This window comes from Porcisia hertigi, chromosome 31 (genome assembly GCF_017918235.1).
Source record: "Porcisia hertigi strain C119 chromosome 31, whole genome shotgun sequence".
NCBI classification, from domain to species: domain Eukaryota; phylum Euglenozoa; class Kinetoplastea; order Trypanosomatida; family Trypanosomatidae; genus Porcisia; species Porcisia hertigi.
In genome coordinates, this window is record NC_090590.1 from 736,791 (window position 1) to 757,364 (window position 20,574).

Genomic DNA, 20,574 nt, shown 5'->3' on the forward strand with positions numbered 1-20,574 from the left:
CGCGCTATCACGAAGAAAAGAGGCGCGAGAAGCGTATAAGGATTTAAAAAAAGCGGGCAGTATACACCCCAGGGGGAGAGCCACGAGACCAGTCACGCCGACCTCGCGGGGGGGGGGGGCTGGACTGGCTCTAGTGGCGAGAAGTGAAATGCTCGTCAAACTGCTTCCCCCCCTTCTGCCCTTCCCCCGTTTAATCACTCCCTACGGTGGTCGTACTACTTTTTCGCGTCTGTCAGGGTACCGGGGATGTTTGAAATATGCGCTTGGCGCGTATAGCTGCCACGTGTTTTCTACTTCCTCTTTTTTTTTCTCTTATCTTGCAACTGGAGGGAGAGGAGAGATGCGCAGAGCGCGTTCTCTTTTTTTTTATTAGCTCTTCTTTTTTTTTTCGAAATAAAAAAAAGAAGACGAGAGAGGAGGTATAAAAAAAACCGTAGAGATGAGCCCAAGAGAGGTGAGGAGAACAGCACAAAATAACTGTGATGTATGTATGTATGGTATGTGTGTGTGTGAGAGAGAAGAAGTAGGTGCCACGGGAAGTCCGTATCCTGAGGGGAGATGGGGCAACGATGTCGGAAAAAGGGAACAGGTGGAGAAAAAAAACTGAGAAGTTAGCGAGGAAAGACAGAAAAGAAAAAAGAGTGGAAATTCAGAAAATAAAAATAAATTCAATCGTTCAAAAATAAAAGTTTGCTTCACTGCTTGGGAAATGCAGACGAGTTTTTTTTTGACAAAAAAATTGGGCGTGTGTGTGGGTGTGGGTGTGTGTTAAAGGGTGTCAACACACACAATGCAGTGGTGTTTGTCGCGTAACGTGTCAACGAATGCCACACGAATGAATCCCGTGTGCAGTGGGGTGGGGTGGGAGGGGAGTGGGTAGGGGAGTCGGGGGGAGGGGAAGGGGGATTATGAGGGAAATTTCAGTCAAAGAGGTGAATAAACCACAGTGGTGCCCCCACCGAGAGTGCACAATGGACAACACCACATGCCATGTTGCATCCGCTCAGCGCCCATAGTGGGGTGGAGTCGGAGAGAAAGCACACACATACACACACACATATATGCTCACACGAAGTGCTCGAGACACACTTGCATTTATGTGTATGTACGTGTTTTCTGTTGAGTCTATTTTTTTTCTTTTTTTTGTCAGATATGAAGTGGGAGGAAAGCGCGCACCGGCTCTAAGGAAACGGTGTGGATGTGTGCGTGTGTGTGTGTGTGGGGGGGGGGGATGGGGTTGGGGTTGGGGTTGAGGGAGGCAAACTTTTTGAAGGCTAAAAGTTGTCTTTCTGGCTTCGATTTGATTCCGGTGCCCCTTTTGTATTTCTTCTAGTCTGTCCAGACATACAATAAATTATAAGCCGGCCTGATGCTGAGGCACGCACACGACGAGAAGGGGAGGGTGGTGGTGGTAGCAACTCGCACCATGCAATCGTACAGTGCCAGCACTCCGATTCAAGAGTGACGAGAATCGTTATGTGTCGGAAGGGAGTCGCCATGTCGGTCTGCGAGAGCGCGCACGTGCCCTGACACACATATAAATACACATCACGCCGGAGTAGACACAGTATACAAAATTGTATTCAAATTGTGAAGAGTAAGCCCCTTCCCCCGCCGCCCCCCCCCCCTTTCCTGGAGGGGAAGGAGGTGCCGGCGTCTTTCTTCTCCAGCAACATCAGAGGAGCTGTTTTCGCACATACTAGTTTCAAAACATTTTAAATCAAGCGCACACGCACACACACACACAATCTACACACACACGAAATTCAATGCCACACGTATGTACTTCTACTCAAAGGAGACACCAATGAATATATCCAAAGAGAGAGGGGGGCGGCGGCGGCTTGCCACACGCATGAGGCAGTCCACCACAGAACAGCACACTCCCGAGGTGCCCCAGAGAAAATACGAGATTAACTTCGAGAACACAAAAGAGGTTTAGTTATGGATATATATGGAGTTCCCCTAAAGCGAAAAAATATAAAAAATGGAGGAGATGGGCAGAACAGAAGGCTTGTACACATAAGAGCTCTTCTCCTCCTCCTCCTCCCCCCCTCTCCCTCACTGCAAAGAGGAAAGAAAAAAAAGACAACACAAACTAAATGAGACAATGACAGATTGAAAATTATGTAAGAGAAAAAAAAACCTCGGGCTGAATGGAAGGATACCGTAACTGTTGTTGTTGTTGTTGGGGAGGGGTGTGGAAGAAGGGATGAGGAGGGGGGTAAGAGTTGCATGTTAAGAAAAAGAACGATGATAAGGCGGCAATATATGTATAGTGTGTATATACATAGAGATGTGAATATATATATGTGTGTGTGTACGACGCTGCCTCAACTAAAAATACCCGGGACTATACGCACATCACGGCGAGAAAAACAAATAAAAGATGTCAATGAAATATACGTGTGTGTGTGTGTGGGGGGGGGGAAGCGTACTAGCGTGAGGAGGCGCGGAGAACAAAGAAGCGCACCACACGCTCAATCAAGACAGAGTCGCACACATCGACAAGCACGATCATACCCTCTCTCTCCGCTCCCCCGTCCTCCCTCCCTCCCTCCCCGCTCTACAGAGAAAGAGGAAAAAAATTAATGAAACAAACTTGCACCACTTCAACGGGTGATATACAAGAGGGTTGATAGGAGGCCCTCACGCCCCGTAGGTGGGGCGACACAACACAGAGAGAGCGCGCGCGGAAAGTGTAGAAAGCAAACGTCCATGTGTATACAAATGTGACAACCACAAGGGAAGGGAGAGGTGGGAGCAGGAGTAAAACAAAAATATGCAAGGCAGCAAGTAGAATTCATGCAACACAACACCGTCACAGTCCCGTTCCCATTTCGGGTCTTTGTAATTGAAACGCTACAAGGAATATATATACATATATACATACACATGAACATATCTCGCGCGAGTTTGGGTACACGAGCGCATTGGCACAAATGTTGTTGCAAACGGGGATGAAGTGAGTCGAGATAGTGGTGCAGTGCTGCTCATGCACAGAATATAACGACAGTTAGCTGAGCCCTTCCTCCTCCTCCCCCCCTTTCTCCCCCTCCTAAAACACACATACACACAGAGAGAAGAGGCATTTTCTCAAACACGTTAGCAAAGGCCAGTGCAGTCATGGGAGGGAGGAAGGCCTCAGATGAGAATGACCAGAAAACAATCCCATGTGTGTGTGTGTGTGGGGTGGGGTGGGAGGGGGGGGTGAGAAAAATCAATCTGAGAGGCAAAACACATAAAGGCGGTTCAGGGTGTCTACCCGTAAAAGTGAGTGAGGAGAACAAAAATTAAACAGCCCCGAATCAAAAACAACAACAACACGATGTCTTCGCAGCACTTCACTACATCGCGCACGGGGCACAAAAAAAAACCGATTAGATTGGACAACTTTTCTTCTTCATTCTGACACGGCAAATCCACGGGGAGGGGGGGGAGGTAACAATGAACGCCCATAAAAAGAAAAAAGGGGGAAATAAATTGGGGACTTGGAGTGCGCGTCTACACCCAGATATATACTAATTTAGGTAAGCACATACATATATACATGTGTGTGTGTGTGTACGTCTGTGCACAGAATTGCGTTTTCTTTTTTTTTTCCGAAGCGGGAAGCCGTATCACCAACAAAACATATTTGAACACATGAAACAACTTTGACGATATGGAGGGGAGGAAGGCGATGCACATACGCGGAATGGCTCCTAATCGAGGTGAGAGCAAACCAAAACATAGACATCAGCACAGAAACATTCTGGAAGCGCTGCCCTGCTCTTCCTCTTCCTCCTCTGTCTCTCTCCAGACAATCCGGGGGAGTGGGGGGCATACACCTTTTGGCAGTTGTCCAACATCACTCATGAAGGATAGGGCGATAAATTCGGTTAATACGGGGTACGACACACGCACACGTACAGACACCTCACCTCTGTATTGGATATTCATGAGGAGCCCCCGGTGCGGCGTTGTGTGATGTGTGCTGCCGCTGCTCTTGGGAGTATGGGGACACGCTCATTGGTGTACCGCCCCCATATACAAAAACATCATCGATACCACCGCCAATCTCGTTACGCGGCTGACGTTTCTCGTGGTCCATGTTGCAAGTTGACGCCGGGACACTTACGTGGAGACTGCATGTCCGCCCGCCCGCGTGATCCGGATGCACTGCATGTTCCATCACATGACCCTGAGCGACCTGATAGTTGTAGTTTGGACTAGCGCCATACAGTCCCCGCTCTGTGTTGCCAGAGTCTTCGCAATCGCCCATCGAGAAGAAGAAGCCCTGTGCCGTGCCGTCCGACACGGCGTTGTCGTAGTAGTCGGGGAAGTTCGTCGACACCTGCACATCCTGGCCACCGTCGTAGAAAGACATGTATGATCCACGTCGCCCTTCGTGTAGTTGATCGATGCGGGAGAAGTCGCTAGCATCACCCGCGGCACGCTGCGATAGGTATCCACTGGGTCGCTGAGACCTCGTTGGGGTACTCCTTTGCCCCCCTGTGCCACCTGCCCCGGGGGAATAAAATGTATCGTGTGTGATGCTACTGCCATTCCGCACGAAACCGGCTGGAGCAGGCGAGGCGCTGGCGTTGAAGTCGCTCGTGCCACCGTATCGGTTATCGAGCGCATCCGAGAAGAAGTCATTCGCGCCACTGCTGTCCACCATACCGCCACCAGCACCACCCTGCGAGTAGACGGAGGACACCACAGCCGCCGCAGCCGCCGCAGCGGTCTGAGGTGTGGAGGAGGGGGAACAGGCCTTTGTGTACGGATTGTGTGAGACGCGCTGGCCGGGCCGCTGCACAGATATGGAGGACCCTACCGTGCTCGTCGGATGCTGGGACTGGGGAGCAGAGTAGGTGGAAGCTGTGCTCTGCATAGGGACCACTCGCTGCCCCATGGCTGAGGTCCGCCCTTGGGGCGTTTCATAGGGCTGGTGCCCCGGTCTACTCCGAGCGTCGTAGGAGAGAGCGCCACCAGCGGTTTTGTGGTGGATGAGGTTGACGTCGTCTCGCACGCCTTCAACACCCCCAGAAGGTGACACACCCATGGCACCGTAGCTCATCTGTGATGGCGAACCCGCGTTTGGGATGCCACTGTCACCAACGGCCACGGTGCTGGAGTGCCCCGCAACGCCGCTCCCAGCCCTGTAACCGGCTACAGAGGTCCAGCCAGTAGTCACGTTGTATGACGACTGACGGGCTGTCGACGGCTTGCGCTGCATGACACGCACAGTGATGCTGTTTGCCTCGATGACGTCCGCGGTGATGATGTCTCGGAACGATCCAGGGCTGTGTACTATCTGAGGTGAGCGGAGAAGGGGTGCCTGTCTTTGTTGGGACTGCTGCTGCTGCTGCTGCGACGGCGGCGGCGGCGGCGGCGGCTGTCGGTGAATTTGTAATGTTCCCTGACACATCTGTGGTGAGTTGGGGGAAGTATCCAGTTGTTGAACAGGGAACGCACCCGAGAACGTCAGCTCACTGGGAATGCTTCGGATGATCCCTCTTCTGGAGCTGTGGTCGACATCTTCTGGGGTGCGGTCTGTGAACGTCATGGAGCGTCGTATGTCGCCGCTGTCAGGGCTGAGGGGCGAGGAATCCGCAACGTCGGGTGAGAGCGGCGCTGGAGGCAGATGGCGATGATTTCCAGTTGTGTGCGCCGCACGTAGCGCGTAGCTGCTCAACTGCTGCGGCGTTGGGTTCGTCACTGGCGCCGACGGCGTTGTCGGTCCCAGGATGGTCGAGGGGCTACATCGACGTGGGTAGTGCTGTGACGCTCGTCTCTCCTGCGTGTAGCTCACCCGATCGCCCTCCCCATAAAGGTAGGGGTTCATCGGCTGGGGTGGCGCAGGTGGAAGGGCAGGCGCAGACGTTGGCAGGAGTACCGAGGTGGGGGGCCGTTGCTGAGGATAATACAGGGAATGTTGATGTTCACTAACCCCACGCAACGTAGAGGATGGCGAGGTCGACCGCATGGCGTCTTCGTGGCTCTGTCCACCCCCAGTAAATGCCATCGATGGACTCTGTGGTTCTTGTCCATGAAAGACGGCATCAGATGCGTTGGGCGCTGATCTGTAGGGCATATGCGTATTATCGACCCCCCACGGGGCAACTCCGTGACCATTGCACGGCTCGCCAGAATGGGACTGTGGAAGGGTCTCACAGGGATACCGCTGTTGCTGGTGTGGATGAAGGTGCAGCTGCTCAGAGCGGTGGTGCATATCCCTGTAGAAGTTATTCGCCGCACGTGATGGTCCCATCATTGTCGGTGCAGAGGGCGCTCTTTCCCTGGGCTGCAAGGACGCAGCGTCGGTACAATCAAAAGGCCCTTCTCCAGAGCACGGTGTTCCTTCGGTCGACCCTCCCACCTCCATGTGATGGTGGTGGTGGCTTCTGCGGTGGGGTGCCGCCTGCTCTATGCCGCTGCCGGCAACGGTGGCAGTGACGTTGCTCTGCAAATAATCAGCGTCGCTGCAGTAACGCCCACCTACTGTATTCGGGGTAATGCGCTCCACTCCGCTTACAACTTCCCCTGTGCTTGCCAGAGCAGTACCGTAGTCGCAGCATGTCATTGCATCTGCATCACTCGCCCCTTCCCCACAAGCGCGGCTAGTCGGTGCGTACTGTGGGTGAGGTCCAAAGCCGCTGTCGTGGGGGCTGGCGTGGCCGTATCCCCCTCCCCTGTGATGTTGTTCAGGTGACTCCTGCACAGCCCGCTGCACCTGGATCGGGTGGTGAAGAGGAGCCACGTTGACGTACTGACGTTTGTGCATCGTGTGCTGCGGTGTATACGGCTCAGTCGGCTGGTGAGCGAGCTGCGGCTGCGGCTGCTGAAAAGAGGCCACTGACAAATACGAGGGCGTCGGCCGACGTACTATCGAGGGGTCGTAATGCGTCTTCGGTGCGGTGCCGTCCCCGCCACCGTTGCCATCGATTGTGGTGGCCATCGCTTGGGTGGTATAAGACACAGGTCTCCCGGTGAGCGTGCTGGCACCGTACTGAGCGCCACCGTTCGCGCTCCTGCTATTCTGTGGCAGTGTCGTCGAGGGATGAAGCCCATCTCCGTACTGCTGAGCAGCCCGCTGCTGCTGCTGCTGCTGCTGCGACGAGTCGACATTATTGAGTGCGTTTGACCCGACCGCTGCGCCAGAAGTGCGCCGGTCCACCATGCACAGCGTTGCTTCGCAGCAGGTGTGGGCCGGTGCATGGTATGCCGAGGCAGCCGTTACGGCGGCAGGTGGCGGGTGCGACTGTGATGGCGGTGCGGTGCCGGGAATGCGGACCGTGACGCCGTGGAAGTAGACGTACCCGTCGTGTGAAAAGCGCCACTGCCGAAAGCGACGCGTACGCAAAATGTCGGGATAATTCTGCAAAAGGTCCGGCTCGACCAATTCTTCATCGGATGGGTGCAGGGGAAGAAGCGACTGTCCGGTTGCCAGCCAGCCCCCGCCAGGTTGGTGGCGACACGTGTGCGCGAAGCGCAGCAAGACCTGCAACACAGGCTCAGGGTATCGCACCCACTTGGTGTCCGTTCCACGCGTCTCGCGAGCGCGACCGCCGACGCGACGCATCCACGACAAGATCATATCTTCCGTTGTCAGGTTGTCGTCGACGTACCAGTAGCCATATCGTAGGTCCCCCGCGGCGGCGTTGCTTCCGCGGCGTGACCGGCTGTGTGGTGTCCCACTGCCTGGAGCAGTCTTTAGAGGCTGCTGCTCTTCCGAGTTGGAAGGGTCATCCCGGTATGATGAGAAGCGAATCCTGTCCCCAGTGCGCAAGATGCGCTCCGGCTCATGTAAAAAAACAGAGACGACTCTCTGAGATCCCGTCGCGGTTGGCGATGGCTTTGTCGCCATCTCCATGGAGACCAACGCGGCATCTCCACCGCTGCCTTGGCCTCGGGCTTCGGCGTTTCCGCACCCCGCCGCTGCCAACGCTCGCTTCCACCGCAGTGAACCCAGTGTTGCCATTGGGCTCCAGTTTAACACGCTGTCCGGCTCAATGTTGCCGTACGCGTCTACCGACTCGATCATTACGTACGATCTGTTATCGAGTGGGGAACCGTCTGTTGTGGACGGACAGCGTTGCTGCTGCTGCTGCTGCTGCTGCTGCACTAACTCCACTAACTCTCGGAAGTGCCGACCATCCAGCTCTGCAGAAACCGTGTACACATCCATCTGGAAAAGGTCAGACGCATGCGTCGGACACGGTGCAGAGGAGTGATGATGTTGTTGCTGTGGCGATGGTGGTGAATATGGGTCGGGATTGCAGCGTCGATACAAGGCTCCTCGGTTACGACCACCGTTCAACGGTGAAGGTACTTCCTCCGACATCAGCACACCACGGAGCGGAAGGAAACGACCACGACGCTGTTCAATCGAGTTACGCGGAAGGACACCAATTAGCTCATCTGGTGTGACCTCGAGTGCCATCGCGTGTCCCGCCCACGAGGCGCTGTCCGGCTCTACCGGCCAAAGCGGCATCATCGAGAAGCCAGTCGAACAGGAAGAAGAATACCTTACGGCGCTGTTGTACATATTCTCCAGAGCGTCTTGGGAGGGCGTCGCAGCACTCGCCGCAACACTGCCACTCCCCTCCTCGTCCCTGTCAAGCACCAACTGCTCATCGTCCTCTACCTCCTCGGCTGAGTTACATTCCTCCACTGATACCGGTGGCTTTGTGTGCGTTCGCAGCCTCACTGGTGGCCGCAGCTCGCCACGGTATGTCAGCGGAGGCGGTGCAGCAGCGGTCAAGGTAACACAGAGCGCTTCGATGGAGTCTTGCAGCGGAGAAAAGCTCAGCTGGTTCAGCGCGTTGGCGACCGCAACACGACTGATCCGGAACACGACTAGGCCGTGTGACACATAGCAGCAGAAGCCCTGCGTCTCCAGTCGTTCCCTTTCACACAACTGCGGCGGGCGCTCAGCGATTGCTTCAGGGTCAAGCGAGCGCGGCAGGCCTGAAGCCTTGCGAGACCTTTTGCCGTCCGCGGTAGACTCTGGGGGATCATCGCCAGCCGCCTCCCTGGCAGAAGACGTCAGCACACCCTCGCTTCCAACTATTAAGGACCTGCTTGCCCCCTGGGGGCTCGGCGGAGCAGTAACTCCCTCACATTTGCCACAGTCGTTCACCGGAGAGCCCGCAGAAGTACATCGATCCACTGCTGCTGCATCTCCGATGTCCGCTTCCTTGTTGGAAGCCTCTGTTTTCTTTGACATGGCCGCCATGTTCCGCTGGCGCTGCGCTGCCTGGAAGCCTTCGAGGGTTGGGGGGTCCGGGAAGATGTTCTGAAGCTCAGTCAACATGCGGCGAATCTGTCGGCACAGCTGCAACTGCGGGATGTTCGAGAAGCGAATTAGAAAACAATTGGCGAGGTCACCGAGAAGGGATGGCGCTGATGCATCCCCGGAGAGGAGGTGCAGAAAGGCTTGCCAAGCAGCACCCGTGCGCGCATGCTCCCTTGTCGCGTCGTCTTCTCCCGGTGACTTCCCGCTCTTTCGTTCTTCAGCTGGTGGGATCCGTTTGGGGGTCGAGGAGGGGCCTTCTGCGCTCTTTACGTCTGTCATGTCGGATGTATCGCTCAGTATGCACTGTCGCATCCCGTGGGCAAAGAGTCGGCACAGTGCAAAGTACGTGTGGCACTGCTCCTTGTCCCCCACCTGCTTCTCGAAGAATATGGTGTTCAAAAGCGTTGTGGAAGGAACACCATGTGGTGCGGCGCGACGCAGCACCTTCCCCATCGGTGTTTCTTGCGGCCGTGAATCGCGTGTTTCCATGGCGGCTGCCGCATCATCACAGTTGGCAGAGGCGTGCACCGTCGGCGTGAAAAGGGTGTGCCGAAGAACTTCCTCGACGGTCCAGCAGCCGTACATGCCCACCACTCGCAATTCGCAAAGGCCGAGTGGGGCTTGCGGTAGGCTGACCTGCACCCATGGCACTGTCAACTCTTCCTCGTCGATCTCACTCCGACGGACTCGCTCGACTGCATGGGACTCCCTCACAGCCGTGCGCACATCCTCAGTACACACGCACGTTGAGTGCAAGGATCTTTGTTGCTGTTGCTGATGCGTGTCTCCTGAACCACCCCCGTTGGTTGGGCCACGACGGCGACTAGCCCCTCCTGCAGCACCGGCGCCTGTCTTGTGATGGCGCTCATTGTTGGAGACAAAGTATGTGTACCGGTACTCGTGTGCAGGCATGCAGCGCCGCACCAAAACGATGGCGCACGGCACCGGTCGCAGGCGGTGAAAATCTTCGCTCGTCCTGCGAGACGCCGCGGCTGCAAAGTCTGTTGCCCCAGTAGGTGTATGCCTATGGAAGTCATCTTCAGTTTTCGCAGCCCCACAGATGATGTCCCGCAGCTCCCGATTCGTGTGGTATACCCTGGATTCTTGTGTGGTGCGGATGACGAGGTTGTAAAACTCCTCCCGTGTGGCAAATGGCACGCCAGAAGACTGAGACGTCGCAGGTGTGGCGTCGTCGCGCACGGCGCTGATGCCACCGCCCTCCAAGGCAGCTACGGCCGCTTGCAGTTGCGCCTGCGCTTGTGCAATGTCTTCTCTCGGAATCGGTTGCCCTGTTGCTAAGCAGGCCGCTTGAATGTCCCGCATGTTGCTCTTCGCCAGCTGCGCTAAAGACTCATACGCAGCCGTCGGGTCTGTCAGGGCTCCAGGCGACCACGTGTGACTCAGCTGGAAGTGGTAACGAGGGTTCTGTTGTTGTCGGGCATGCCACAGCTGGCGGAAGAGCACACAATCGGGGGAGGGAAAGAACTCTGTGGTGAGAGGGAGCACTCGATGCTCGTAGTAGTAAACATACGGTATCTTCCCCTGTCTGAGGGCTTCTGCTGCAGCGGTCTCAAGGGCTGCGGTGGCACTCCCGCGACCTCGGCAGTCAACGTCGATTTTTTTGACAGGACTTTTACGGCCTCCACGACTCGCGGCCACCGCTGCGGTCGCTTCGGCGGGGTCCTCAATGAACACAGCATTTTGGTCGGCCTCCACGATTTTGTGCGCCAGCTCCGCGGTTGGAAGGCCATTCCGCAGGGCCACCGGTGCTGGTAGACCTCCGATCCACGACGAAGCCACGCCAGTGCCAAATACGCGTTCGGTACGATTCGTCTTGTACGTGTAGCTTTCTGCGGCCCGGCTGATAAACGGGAGTATGTGCGGTTGTGAGGCGGGTGCCGGATTCCCGTAGAGAGACTCCCGCGAGGGCACAAGACCCATGCTTGCAGCTAGAGACAGGTCCGTGTGAAAGATGTCTCAGTGAGGTTTCGGTCTGTCTACGAGCCTCAGCGGGAGCGGAGACGCAAAAGTGCGCACACGCGGGGGAGAGACGGTGTGCGTATGTGTGTGTGTGTGTATCCAATTCACGAATCCACGCGACACGAATGAGATCTAGAGTCGGTGTCTACTGAGAAGAGGGCAGGACGGCGGAAGGAATAACGTCAACAAAGAATATATAAAGCAACGACTGTACTAATTTTAAAATATCTGAATGTAAAATATCTGTGTGTATGTATGTCTGTATGCATATATATATATATATATGTATATTTGTTTCCACACACACACACACACAAAAGTGAAGATACTCCAACACTTCTCTGGCCCTCCCACTCCTCCCAGTGGAGAATAAAACGGATTACAAATAAAAAGGAAGACAAACAACAGCAAAAAAGTATATAGCAAATGAAACACCGCAGAATATAGACGACGTGCGCCTCCACTGCTGCTACCACCACTGTCCCCAACAAAAACAAACAAAAAAAAAAAAGAGGCGGGATATCACTGACACCTTCAGCAGCAAATCCGCACTGTCTTAAGCGCACAGGCCGAATGCAGAGGACGCGCACGCAGTCACAAACAGTAGCAGCAACAACAAAAAAAATGAAGCACAGGACGTTCTTTTTCGGAATTCGCTCTCCCCCCTCCCCGCCTCTTCCTCTCCTCCCCTCTCTTATTTGGGAGCACTGCAATCCACCAAAAAGACAGACGTTGAAACAAGACAATAAGAAAAATAAGAAAAAGCCGCGTTACACACTGCCCTAAGCCGACACGATGGAGCGCGCCACAGCACTCGCTGGCGATCTTACTTGTATGGCGGAGAGACCTGCGAGGACGCACAGACCCCTTGCTCCCCCTCCAAAAAAACGACAATAATGGGAACTAAAATGAGATGAGAATGAATGGATGGATAGATGGGGAAGATGAGTGGAAATAGGGGATGGGGAGGGGGGAGGTGAAGAAAGAAGAAGCGAGGAGGCCAGCCGGGGGGAGGGGGGGGGGGGAAAAAAGAAAGCACGCAAGAGATGGGAACTGAAGAGCGGAAGAGCTAGAATGAAAGGGGGAGTAGTGTGAAGAGGAGGAGAGAATAGGCCAAGAGAGAGAGAAAGGGAGCTCAGAATTAGCGTGATGATGACTTTCTTTTACGTTTTTGTTTTTCCCTTCCTTCCCTGCACGACAATGTGTGATGTACTCCTCGTGACCTTTTAGGTTATTTCTTCGATATATATCTGTGTGCGTGGGCTCACTCCTCTGATCCTCGCTGCCAGCGCTTGGCCCCACCCCACCACCACTCCCCCCAGCGATCTCTTCTTCGGGTTACAGTTCAGCGCCTCTTACAATGAGTTAAGGGGGGCGATGTAAAAGATGTGAAGGGAATCAAACAAACAAACAAAAAAGAAAACCAGAAACTCCCAAAAAAAAAACGGAGAAGGTAATCCTGTACGAGTGCTTATATATATACATACATATATATACAAATGGTGGAGTGAAGACGCAGATTCACTTCCGTCCGCGAGTAATCACGGTGAACTGGAGTAGTGAAAGAGGTGTGTGTGTGTGTGTGTGTGGAAGGGGTGATGGAGGGAGGGAGGGAGGAGCGCTTTTCGGCATACAACACAGCAGGATAGACAACAAATGGTGCGTGAGTTTGTGTCTTTCTTCTGATCTTTGAGGGGGGGGGGAGGATTTTTAGGGATAGGGGGAAGGAGAGTTGAGTGTGTAGACACGGTCAGCGCAGTGAGCACGCACTCGGTTAGAATGAAAAGAGAGCGATGAAGTGAAGAAAAAATAAAATCGATACACCTACGCCGCCGCAGCGCTTTGTGGTGGAGATGTGAAAAATATGTTGTTGTGCCGACGAGTGGGTGATGGAGAGGCGGGAGGGGAAGGAGAGGGGAGGGGAGTGTGAAATATGAGGGAGATGACAACTGAGTCTGGTGGTGTAGCTCACAAACCATCCAAATGGAGAGCTCGAGTTGGGTGAAGGGGCCAAAAAAAAAAAACGCACAGCGAAAACGTGTGGGCAATGTGACACCTCACAAAATGACCTTCTGAAAACAGACACTTCTCTACAGAGTTTTTTTTGTTTCCGTACGTGCTGCTGCCCCTGAGCGTGAGCAGGAAGTCGCCGGGATTGTGAAGGGCGTATCTGCCGCGCATCATGGGTGAAGCCGACAAAGTCCAAAATCCAAATTCACCTCTTGACCCCAAGAAAAGACACTCTAGATGAGCCGCGTGATCAGGAGAGAAAAATTCGTCCCTCCCCTCCCCAACACACACACGCACACAGACAGCGGTGGAATAAATATACATATATATATATATATATATACCGCATGACGCCACGCACGAGGAGAAAGAGAGACAGGGGGGATGGTTGTACTACAAACAGGGTAGGCCGCCTTCATGGCGTGAAGACCCAGAAAGGGTGTGGGTGGGGAAGGGGATTCACTTGCACTGACGCAGGAGTGAGTCAAACACAGCGTCGAGGTGGCTCTTGCACTCCGCTTCCCTGATTTCAGGGCCTCCTCCGCCGTCACCACGCCCATGCGGTGTGCTGCTTACCGCCTCAGCATTCTCGCGCGACACTTCATCATTGGAAGCACCAGCGGCAGCGCTCTGCGCAACCATACCATAGAAAACGGACTTTTGCTGCGTCAAAAGTTCTCGCGGCGAACCCATCTCTACTACACGACCGTGTGACATCACAAGAACGACGTCGTACGTCACCACGGTATGCAAGCGATGAGCAATTGTTAATATGGTGTGGGTAGCGAACTGCTCCGCGACAACGCGTTGCACTGTCTGGCACAGTCGTGCATCGACGTTCGCCGTTGCCTCATCCATCAAAATGAATGCGCTCCCTTTCTTCAGTAGCGCGCGAGCTAGGCACAGCAGCTGCCGCTGGCCAACACTGAAGTTGAGCCCACCCTCTTGCACGATAGTGTCCAGCGTAAGGTTGCCCCCCACTGCACCAGCCGCTGATTCGGCAGCGCTTGAAAAGGTACGTGCGCCGCCGCCAGTCACCCCTACGAGTCCCACCGACTCTAGCGCTGCTCGTAACTCCTCGTCTGACGAAGCGCCGAACGGGTCTAGGTTGCTGCGGATCGTTCCGTCAAAAAGAACGGGGTCCTGTGGGATCATTGAGAAGAGCCGCCGTAGAGCCGGGAGGGTGTACGTCCGCACGTCGCGCCCGCAGACAAGGATCCGTCCACCACATGTCTCCACAAGCCGCAGTAGTGCAAGCAGCAGAGTCGACTTCCCGCTTCCAGTCCTCCCCACAACGCCAATCTTTTGTCCAGGGGCAATCGAAAAGCTCACATCACGAAGCACCAGCGGTAGCCCTGGCCGGTACCGCATATCCACATGTTCGAGCCTCAGCGCGCCGAACTCACTTTGGGCTATGCTCCTCCCAGCACCCGTCTGTCGCCAAGTGTCACTCTCCTCCTCCTCTCCGCTAATCACGGCAATGTCGCTTGCATTGCTGGGACTGAAGCTGCTCCCAAAGTGTCTGCCGCCATGCGGCGCCATGGCTCGCGCTACGTAGGCGTCCCTCGGCTCGAGGAGTAGCGCCTCCCGCGGCACACAGTCAATGTAGTTGCCAACGCGCTGGACACTATTCATGCTTGCCTCGACAGAAGCAGCAAGTTCCAGGATGGCGGATAGACACCAGCTGAGATCCAAACACATGGTGAGACTCAGTGACACCAGGCCCACACGCGCCTCCGGCATCACAGGCGACGAGCCCAGCAGCTTCTCCGCAACACCGATCACCCCCACCGTGATAGAAACCAGTGCGGCCACGTACTCAATTCGTAGAGCAAGCCACAGTGTCGCCAACTTCTCAACGTAGGAGCAGCTGTACACGAGGTCCAGCCGTTGCAGCGCCTCTGCGAATAGCACGTGTGACTTCCCGTACGCCGCGATCGTCGCACGGCCGTGGAGCACCTCCTCCAGAAGCGAAAAGAGCGGTGATTGCACCACACTGCCACGCCGCCGCACCTCACGCACCACCGTCGTATAAAACTTTAGTAGACGTGCGAAAGCGTAGGCCGCTAACACCACGGCAAAAACACTCAAAGGAGACGTGCACACTGTCACCGCCAACGACGTGAGGGCGTACCCACTGATGCCCAAGAAAGGAATGAGATTGGCTGGGAGCTCGTCGTCAATCACGTAGATGTCTTTGCTGAAGCGGTTGACGATGCGGCCTAACGGCGTGCGATCAAAAAACATCAAGTTGGCTGAGGTGACCGAGTACAAAAGTGTGGCGTGAAGGCGGCGGGAGGCGCGGCGTGCAAACTGAAACGTGAGCGCATCGTTCAAGGGCAGAATGACAGTGACCACAAAGACAAGCCCAAGGTATACGCCGAGCTGTTCCCTAGTGGAGAGAAAGGAGCTAAAGTAGTTCACAGACCACAGCGTCACCCAGACGTTGGAGCCTTTTGAGATGATCTCGGCGAGTAGGTACCGCAGAGTTAACTGCACTGCCACGGACACACCTCCCCCCGATTCGAAATAGGTGCGGTAGACGCTCCACGGTATATGCCCTGTCTCCTTTTCCTCCCTTGTCATCAGGCCGTCGACGTTTACTGCATCGTCTGCTATCCCGAACGAGCCCCCCCTTGAGTACTGTTCGGCGGCAGGCCCACGCACAGGGTTACTAGCGTAGGTCTCTCGTGAAACGTTTCGAGTGCCGCGCTCGCCTTTGGAGTCTTCAGGGCTCCATGGGGTGTGCCAGTGTGGTTTCGCTGATGGCTCGTCATCTGTTCTCCCCCCTTCACTTTTCGTCTCGCTGCCGCTGGCCTCACAATCACCGCACACAACGGGGGCGCGCTCTGACCATGGGGCCCTCGAAGACCGCCCGTTTACTTCAGACGAGCCCACAGAACTAGGCGCATTGCACTGGGCTTCTGCACCACGATTATCCCCCTCAGCTGAACCGCCAGTACTGCGTGAACTCTTTTTGCTTGCGGCCGCCACCGCCGCAGCGGCCTCCTCATTTTCCATGTATGCCTTCCACTCGGAGGTGATGTAAGACGCATAGCTGTCGGCGAACACAATACGGCCAGCCTGCATCACCACCACCTGGTCCGCATAGGGCAGCACCTGTAGTTGGTGTGTCACTAGGAGACGAGTCTTGCCTGCCAGTGCTCTTAGCACAACCTCGTTCATCACAAGCCGCCCAACGTGAGCATCCAGAGCTGATAGAGGATCATCCAGTAAGTACAGCTCGCAGTCTGCGTACACCGCGCGCGCAAGGCTCAGACGCGCTTTTTGCCCCCCACTTAGATTGACGCCGCGCTCGCCTATCTCTGTCCACAGACCGCGCGGCATGAGTGCAATGTCTGCATCCATCTGGCAGCATCTCACCGCGCGTGCAACCCGCTCTCTCACTCCGCTACGGCCGCAGCCGGATAATGACAGAGCAGTTGCATGCGGTGTACACCGCAGAGGCGAACATACCTGTGTAGCACCATAGTGGGGCACACTTTTTCTGTGACCCCCGCCGTCTTGGGCGCCGCCAGCAGCCCTGCGTCTGTCACCCTCGAAAAAAGTGATGTTCGCCTCCACCGTGTCTTGCATGATCCACGGCTGCTGCGGCACGTACGCCACCGGCCGCGTGACGACCGCGTGTCCATCGAATCGCAACGTACCGAGCAGCACGGCGAGCAGACTTGACTTCCCGCTACCCGTCGCGCCAACCACCACCGTCAGCTGTCCGGGCGGAATCAGCACACGTACGTCACACAGCAGCGTCTTGTCCACCATCGCGTACAGCGCACCAGCAGTATCACTGACGTCGTCATCTCTGCTCGTTGCCATCGCCGCGCCAGCACAGCCGTTATCCACAACCGGAGCCAAGCGCTCGCCACTACCTTCATCTTTAACAGCGGAGACAGCGACCCTCCGCCACTGAAGTTCCACTGGCGTTCGCCGGCGCAATACCGCCCCGAGAAATCGCTCCCCGATGCCCCGCAGGCCAGCGTGACGCGGCTCATAGAGCGGCAGTGGAGCAGGGACCGACACCAGAACCCTCTCGGCAACGACCGAGGCGGCACTCGGGAGCTCTGCGTCTTTGGATGCAGCGGTGCCACGCACGCTGTCCTTGAAGACACGCTCAGCGTGTTCCACCATGACGTGCGAGTCGTCACATTCAAGGAACTTGGTAATGCGACCCGTTGACACAATAAACTTCGCTATTGACGTGAACGCCTCGGGAAGCATCATGATTGGATACGTTACATTGCTAATAATCGCGATTAGAGGAAGCACCACCGATGCGTCAAGCTCGTGGCCTCTGAGGGTGTAGGTGCTGAGCACAGCGGCGATCATGAGCGTCGGGGTCGAAAACACGCAGGCCCACAGCCCAACCTGGCATAATTGCCGCCTTCGCCGGAATCCCAACTCCTTGCTTCGCGCATCGTACTCGATCCCCGAGACCAGTTTAGACTCCCATCCCATCGTCTTCACGACACGAATGCCGGAGAGCAGCTCGTTTGTGCGACGCAGCCGAATATCCGTAAAACTCGTCAAATGGGCTTGTATACCGCTCATGGTGTTCGTTAGTCCACCCTGCATGGGCAGTGCAGCCAAAAACACGACAACAGCAGCCAGAGCACTCGACCCTACGAGAACAAACAAGTAAAAAACGTTCACTGCCAGCATTATCGGCGCCATCCAGAGGAACTTGAACTGAAGGCAAAACTCAGTAATGTTTTCCAAATCAGAGCTGGCCATCGCCAGCACACGTCCAGCGCTCATGTCTGGTCGCGACAGCGCATCGTGTGACACGGTCAGGCACTTCTCAAACACCACTGCAAGTGTGGAGGTGCGGAACAAACTCGCCAAACGGCGGGTGCGCTGCATCTCTTCATTCACAACCGCGGGCAGAGCCAGCTGGAATATCACAAAGAGGGAGAAGAAGAAAAGCCCTTTGCCCACCCCCTCCCGCTCTCGGTCCGATTTCAAAAATATCACAAACTGCTGCAATAGCAGCGGCGTTGATAATTCGCAGATCATGCTCACAATCGAAGGCGGGAGCACCGCTATCAAATCGGCGCGGAATGTGCGAAGCAGTGTCCACAAAAGAGACGGGGCGCGCGGCATGCGGGGACGAACGGAATACTCAGTACCGCTTGCCAAAAGGGGGACCAAATCTCGCACGTACTCACACGTGCAGCGCGCTGGTCCAGGCTGTGCTTGGTAGAAGAGGCGCTCGCCGTGCACGCACCCGTCATGCACCGCACCACCGGCTGCATCGCCAGCCAGCCGTTCTCGATAGCTGGGGAGTGTACTGTCGCTGTCCCACTCCACGCCGCCAAGAAGCTCGTGGGGTGTGTCACTCGACCGCACGTACCCCACCCACCGCAGCCGACCACGCACACCGCCCTCGCCGCAGAACCCCACGCGTGCGAGCTCGTTTGCGAGAGCCACGCGAACACCTTCACGGTGGCAGCCGTGGTCGCCACCGCCATTGCAGCTTACAGGGGTGGCACCGTTTCCGTCACCATTGCGTGCGGGCCACACCGGCTCCACGCGCGCCCGCCACGCGTCGCGGCCAGTGCGTACCTCCTCTTCACGAAACGCACGGCTCAGCTGCGCGCCACAGTACACGGCGTGGTGTGCGCGCTGCGGCGGCGGCATGTATATTTCTTCGAGTCGCTCCCGCGACGCCAATGTGATGTACGGGTTCAGCCATTTTAGAAAACACCGCGCCACAACGCCAGTTTGTTCTTCAGGCGCCTTTTCCACAGACTGGAGCGCCGCAGACCAGTCCGGCTCATCACGACGACCGGCTGGCGGTGTTGTAGTGGGCAGTCGCCACAGACGCCGGTTCACCTCTGCAAACGAGTAGACGCTCTCGCATCCCGCATTTGTGGTCATCTCCGGTTACTGGAAGATCACTGAGGATCGGCGCTGAGGGGGGAAGATGGAGGGGAACGACCACCGCCTTCAGTGTACAATAAAACTCAAGAAAAAATGAGGGGCAGTGAAGTATCACACGACAGTATTCGGGGCTTTTTTCACGTTCGAAGTGAAATCAAATTGTTGATGGGGGTTTAAAAAAAAAAAGAGAGACGAGGAGAGAAGGGAGGGGGGGGCACAGGTGGTGAGTGCCATTATAGTAAATTGCTTCACGTACATACAAAATAGGCTAAGCGCTGCGAATATATATGTATAGATTTGCATGTGTGTGTGCGGATGAGGAGGGGAGGAGGGAGAAGAAGAAGATGGGTTTTGTCGTGGACTGCCTGTGTGTGTGTGTGTGTGTGTGCGCCGTTCTCCGCGACACAACCGCCCCCCCCTCCCTGGAATAGGGGGTAAAAACAAAAAGGGGTGTGTGTTATAAGTGGCAATAAAGAACAAAAAAAAGAAAAACGGAGGATTGGAAAGACCAACGCAACTTCTCTTGGGCCGATGAGTGTGAAAAAATATTTTTTTCTGCACTTGAAAGACAAACTGAAGTGTGTCTGTGCGTGTGTGTGGAAAGCGATGTAGAGGGATGGGTAGAGGTGGGGGGGGGGGTTCACGACGCAGCAGAAATCAGCGCCATCGAGATGAAAAAGAGATTTGGAAGAAAAATGTGTGTTTTTCAACATTTTCCAGAGGGTATGCGCCTTTTGCAGTGAACCACCCGTCACCGCCATCGCTCTTGAGAAGTTTCGCATTGGGTTCGCGTGGATTGAGATATGCAGTACATCTGTGTGGGTCCAGGGCACATTGCACCATGTGTGTGTGTGCCCAGCTACAGCAACAGAAGGAACACAGCTAGGAGAGCAGGGACAGAGAACCGTGAAACGCACAGCTCGAATGAACTGCCTTTGTCAACTAATTCTCTGAAGGCGCAGGGCTTTTTTTCTGTTGCGATTCAAGGCACATGGATACACCGTGTTTTTCTACGTGTTAGCAAAGTCAATCCCGTTTGCTGTTATTTGTGGTCCGAGTGTCAACATAACAAAAGAGAACATGAGCGGTTTTTTGGCGGCGCTGTGTTCACACGGGTATTGCCGTGCATAGGAGAGTTCGATGCGGGGTGTGTCCATACACCTCTGGCGGACATGTAGACACATGAACACATCCGTATGCGCAGGTAAACCACGGGCGGGAAAGGGAAGAACGAACATGAGAAGTGGAAAAGGAGAGATAATGAGCTATCCCGAAGCGGCGGGGTTGGGAGGAGGGGAAGGGGGTGCATCCTCTCCCCAACAAAGGGTAACCCAGACACACCCACACGCACCCCTTGCAATCGCGCACACTCAAATTTATAAGTTGTTCTTCACATGGAA

At 55.4% G+C, this 20,574-nt stretch overlaps 2 protein-coding genes across 2 annotated transcripts; both read right to left on the bottom strand.

Annotated features, from left to right (window-relative positions):
• Window positions 1-3,919: 3,919 nt before the first annotated feature.
• Window positions 3,920-11,224, bottom strand: JKF63_03869 (uncharacterized protein; the record flags this gene model as incomplete). Its single annotated transcript, XM_067899866.1, has 1 exon — window positions 3,920-11,224. One exon carries the CDS (start codon window positions 11,222-11,224, stop codon window positions 3,920-3,922), a length of 7,305 nt encoding a protein of 2,434 aa, XP_067755072.1.
• Window positions 11,225-13,732: 2,508 nt separating this feature from the next.
• On the bottom strand, window positions 13,733-19,171 carry JKF63_03870 (uncharacterized protein; the record flags this gene model as incomplete). The annotated part of the gene is made up of 1 exon (XM_067899867.1): window positions 13,733-19,171. One exon carries the CDS (start codon window positions 19,169-19,171, stop codon window positions 13,733-13,735), a length of 5,439 nt encoding a protein of 1,812 aa, XP_067755073.1.
• Between the last annotated feature and the right edge of the window lie 1,403 nt (window positions 19,172-20,574).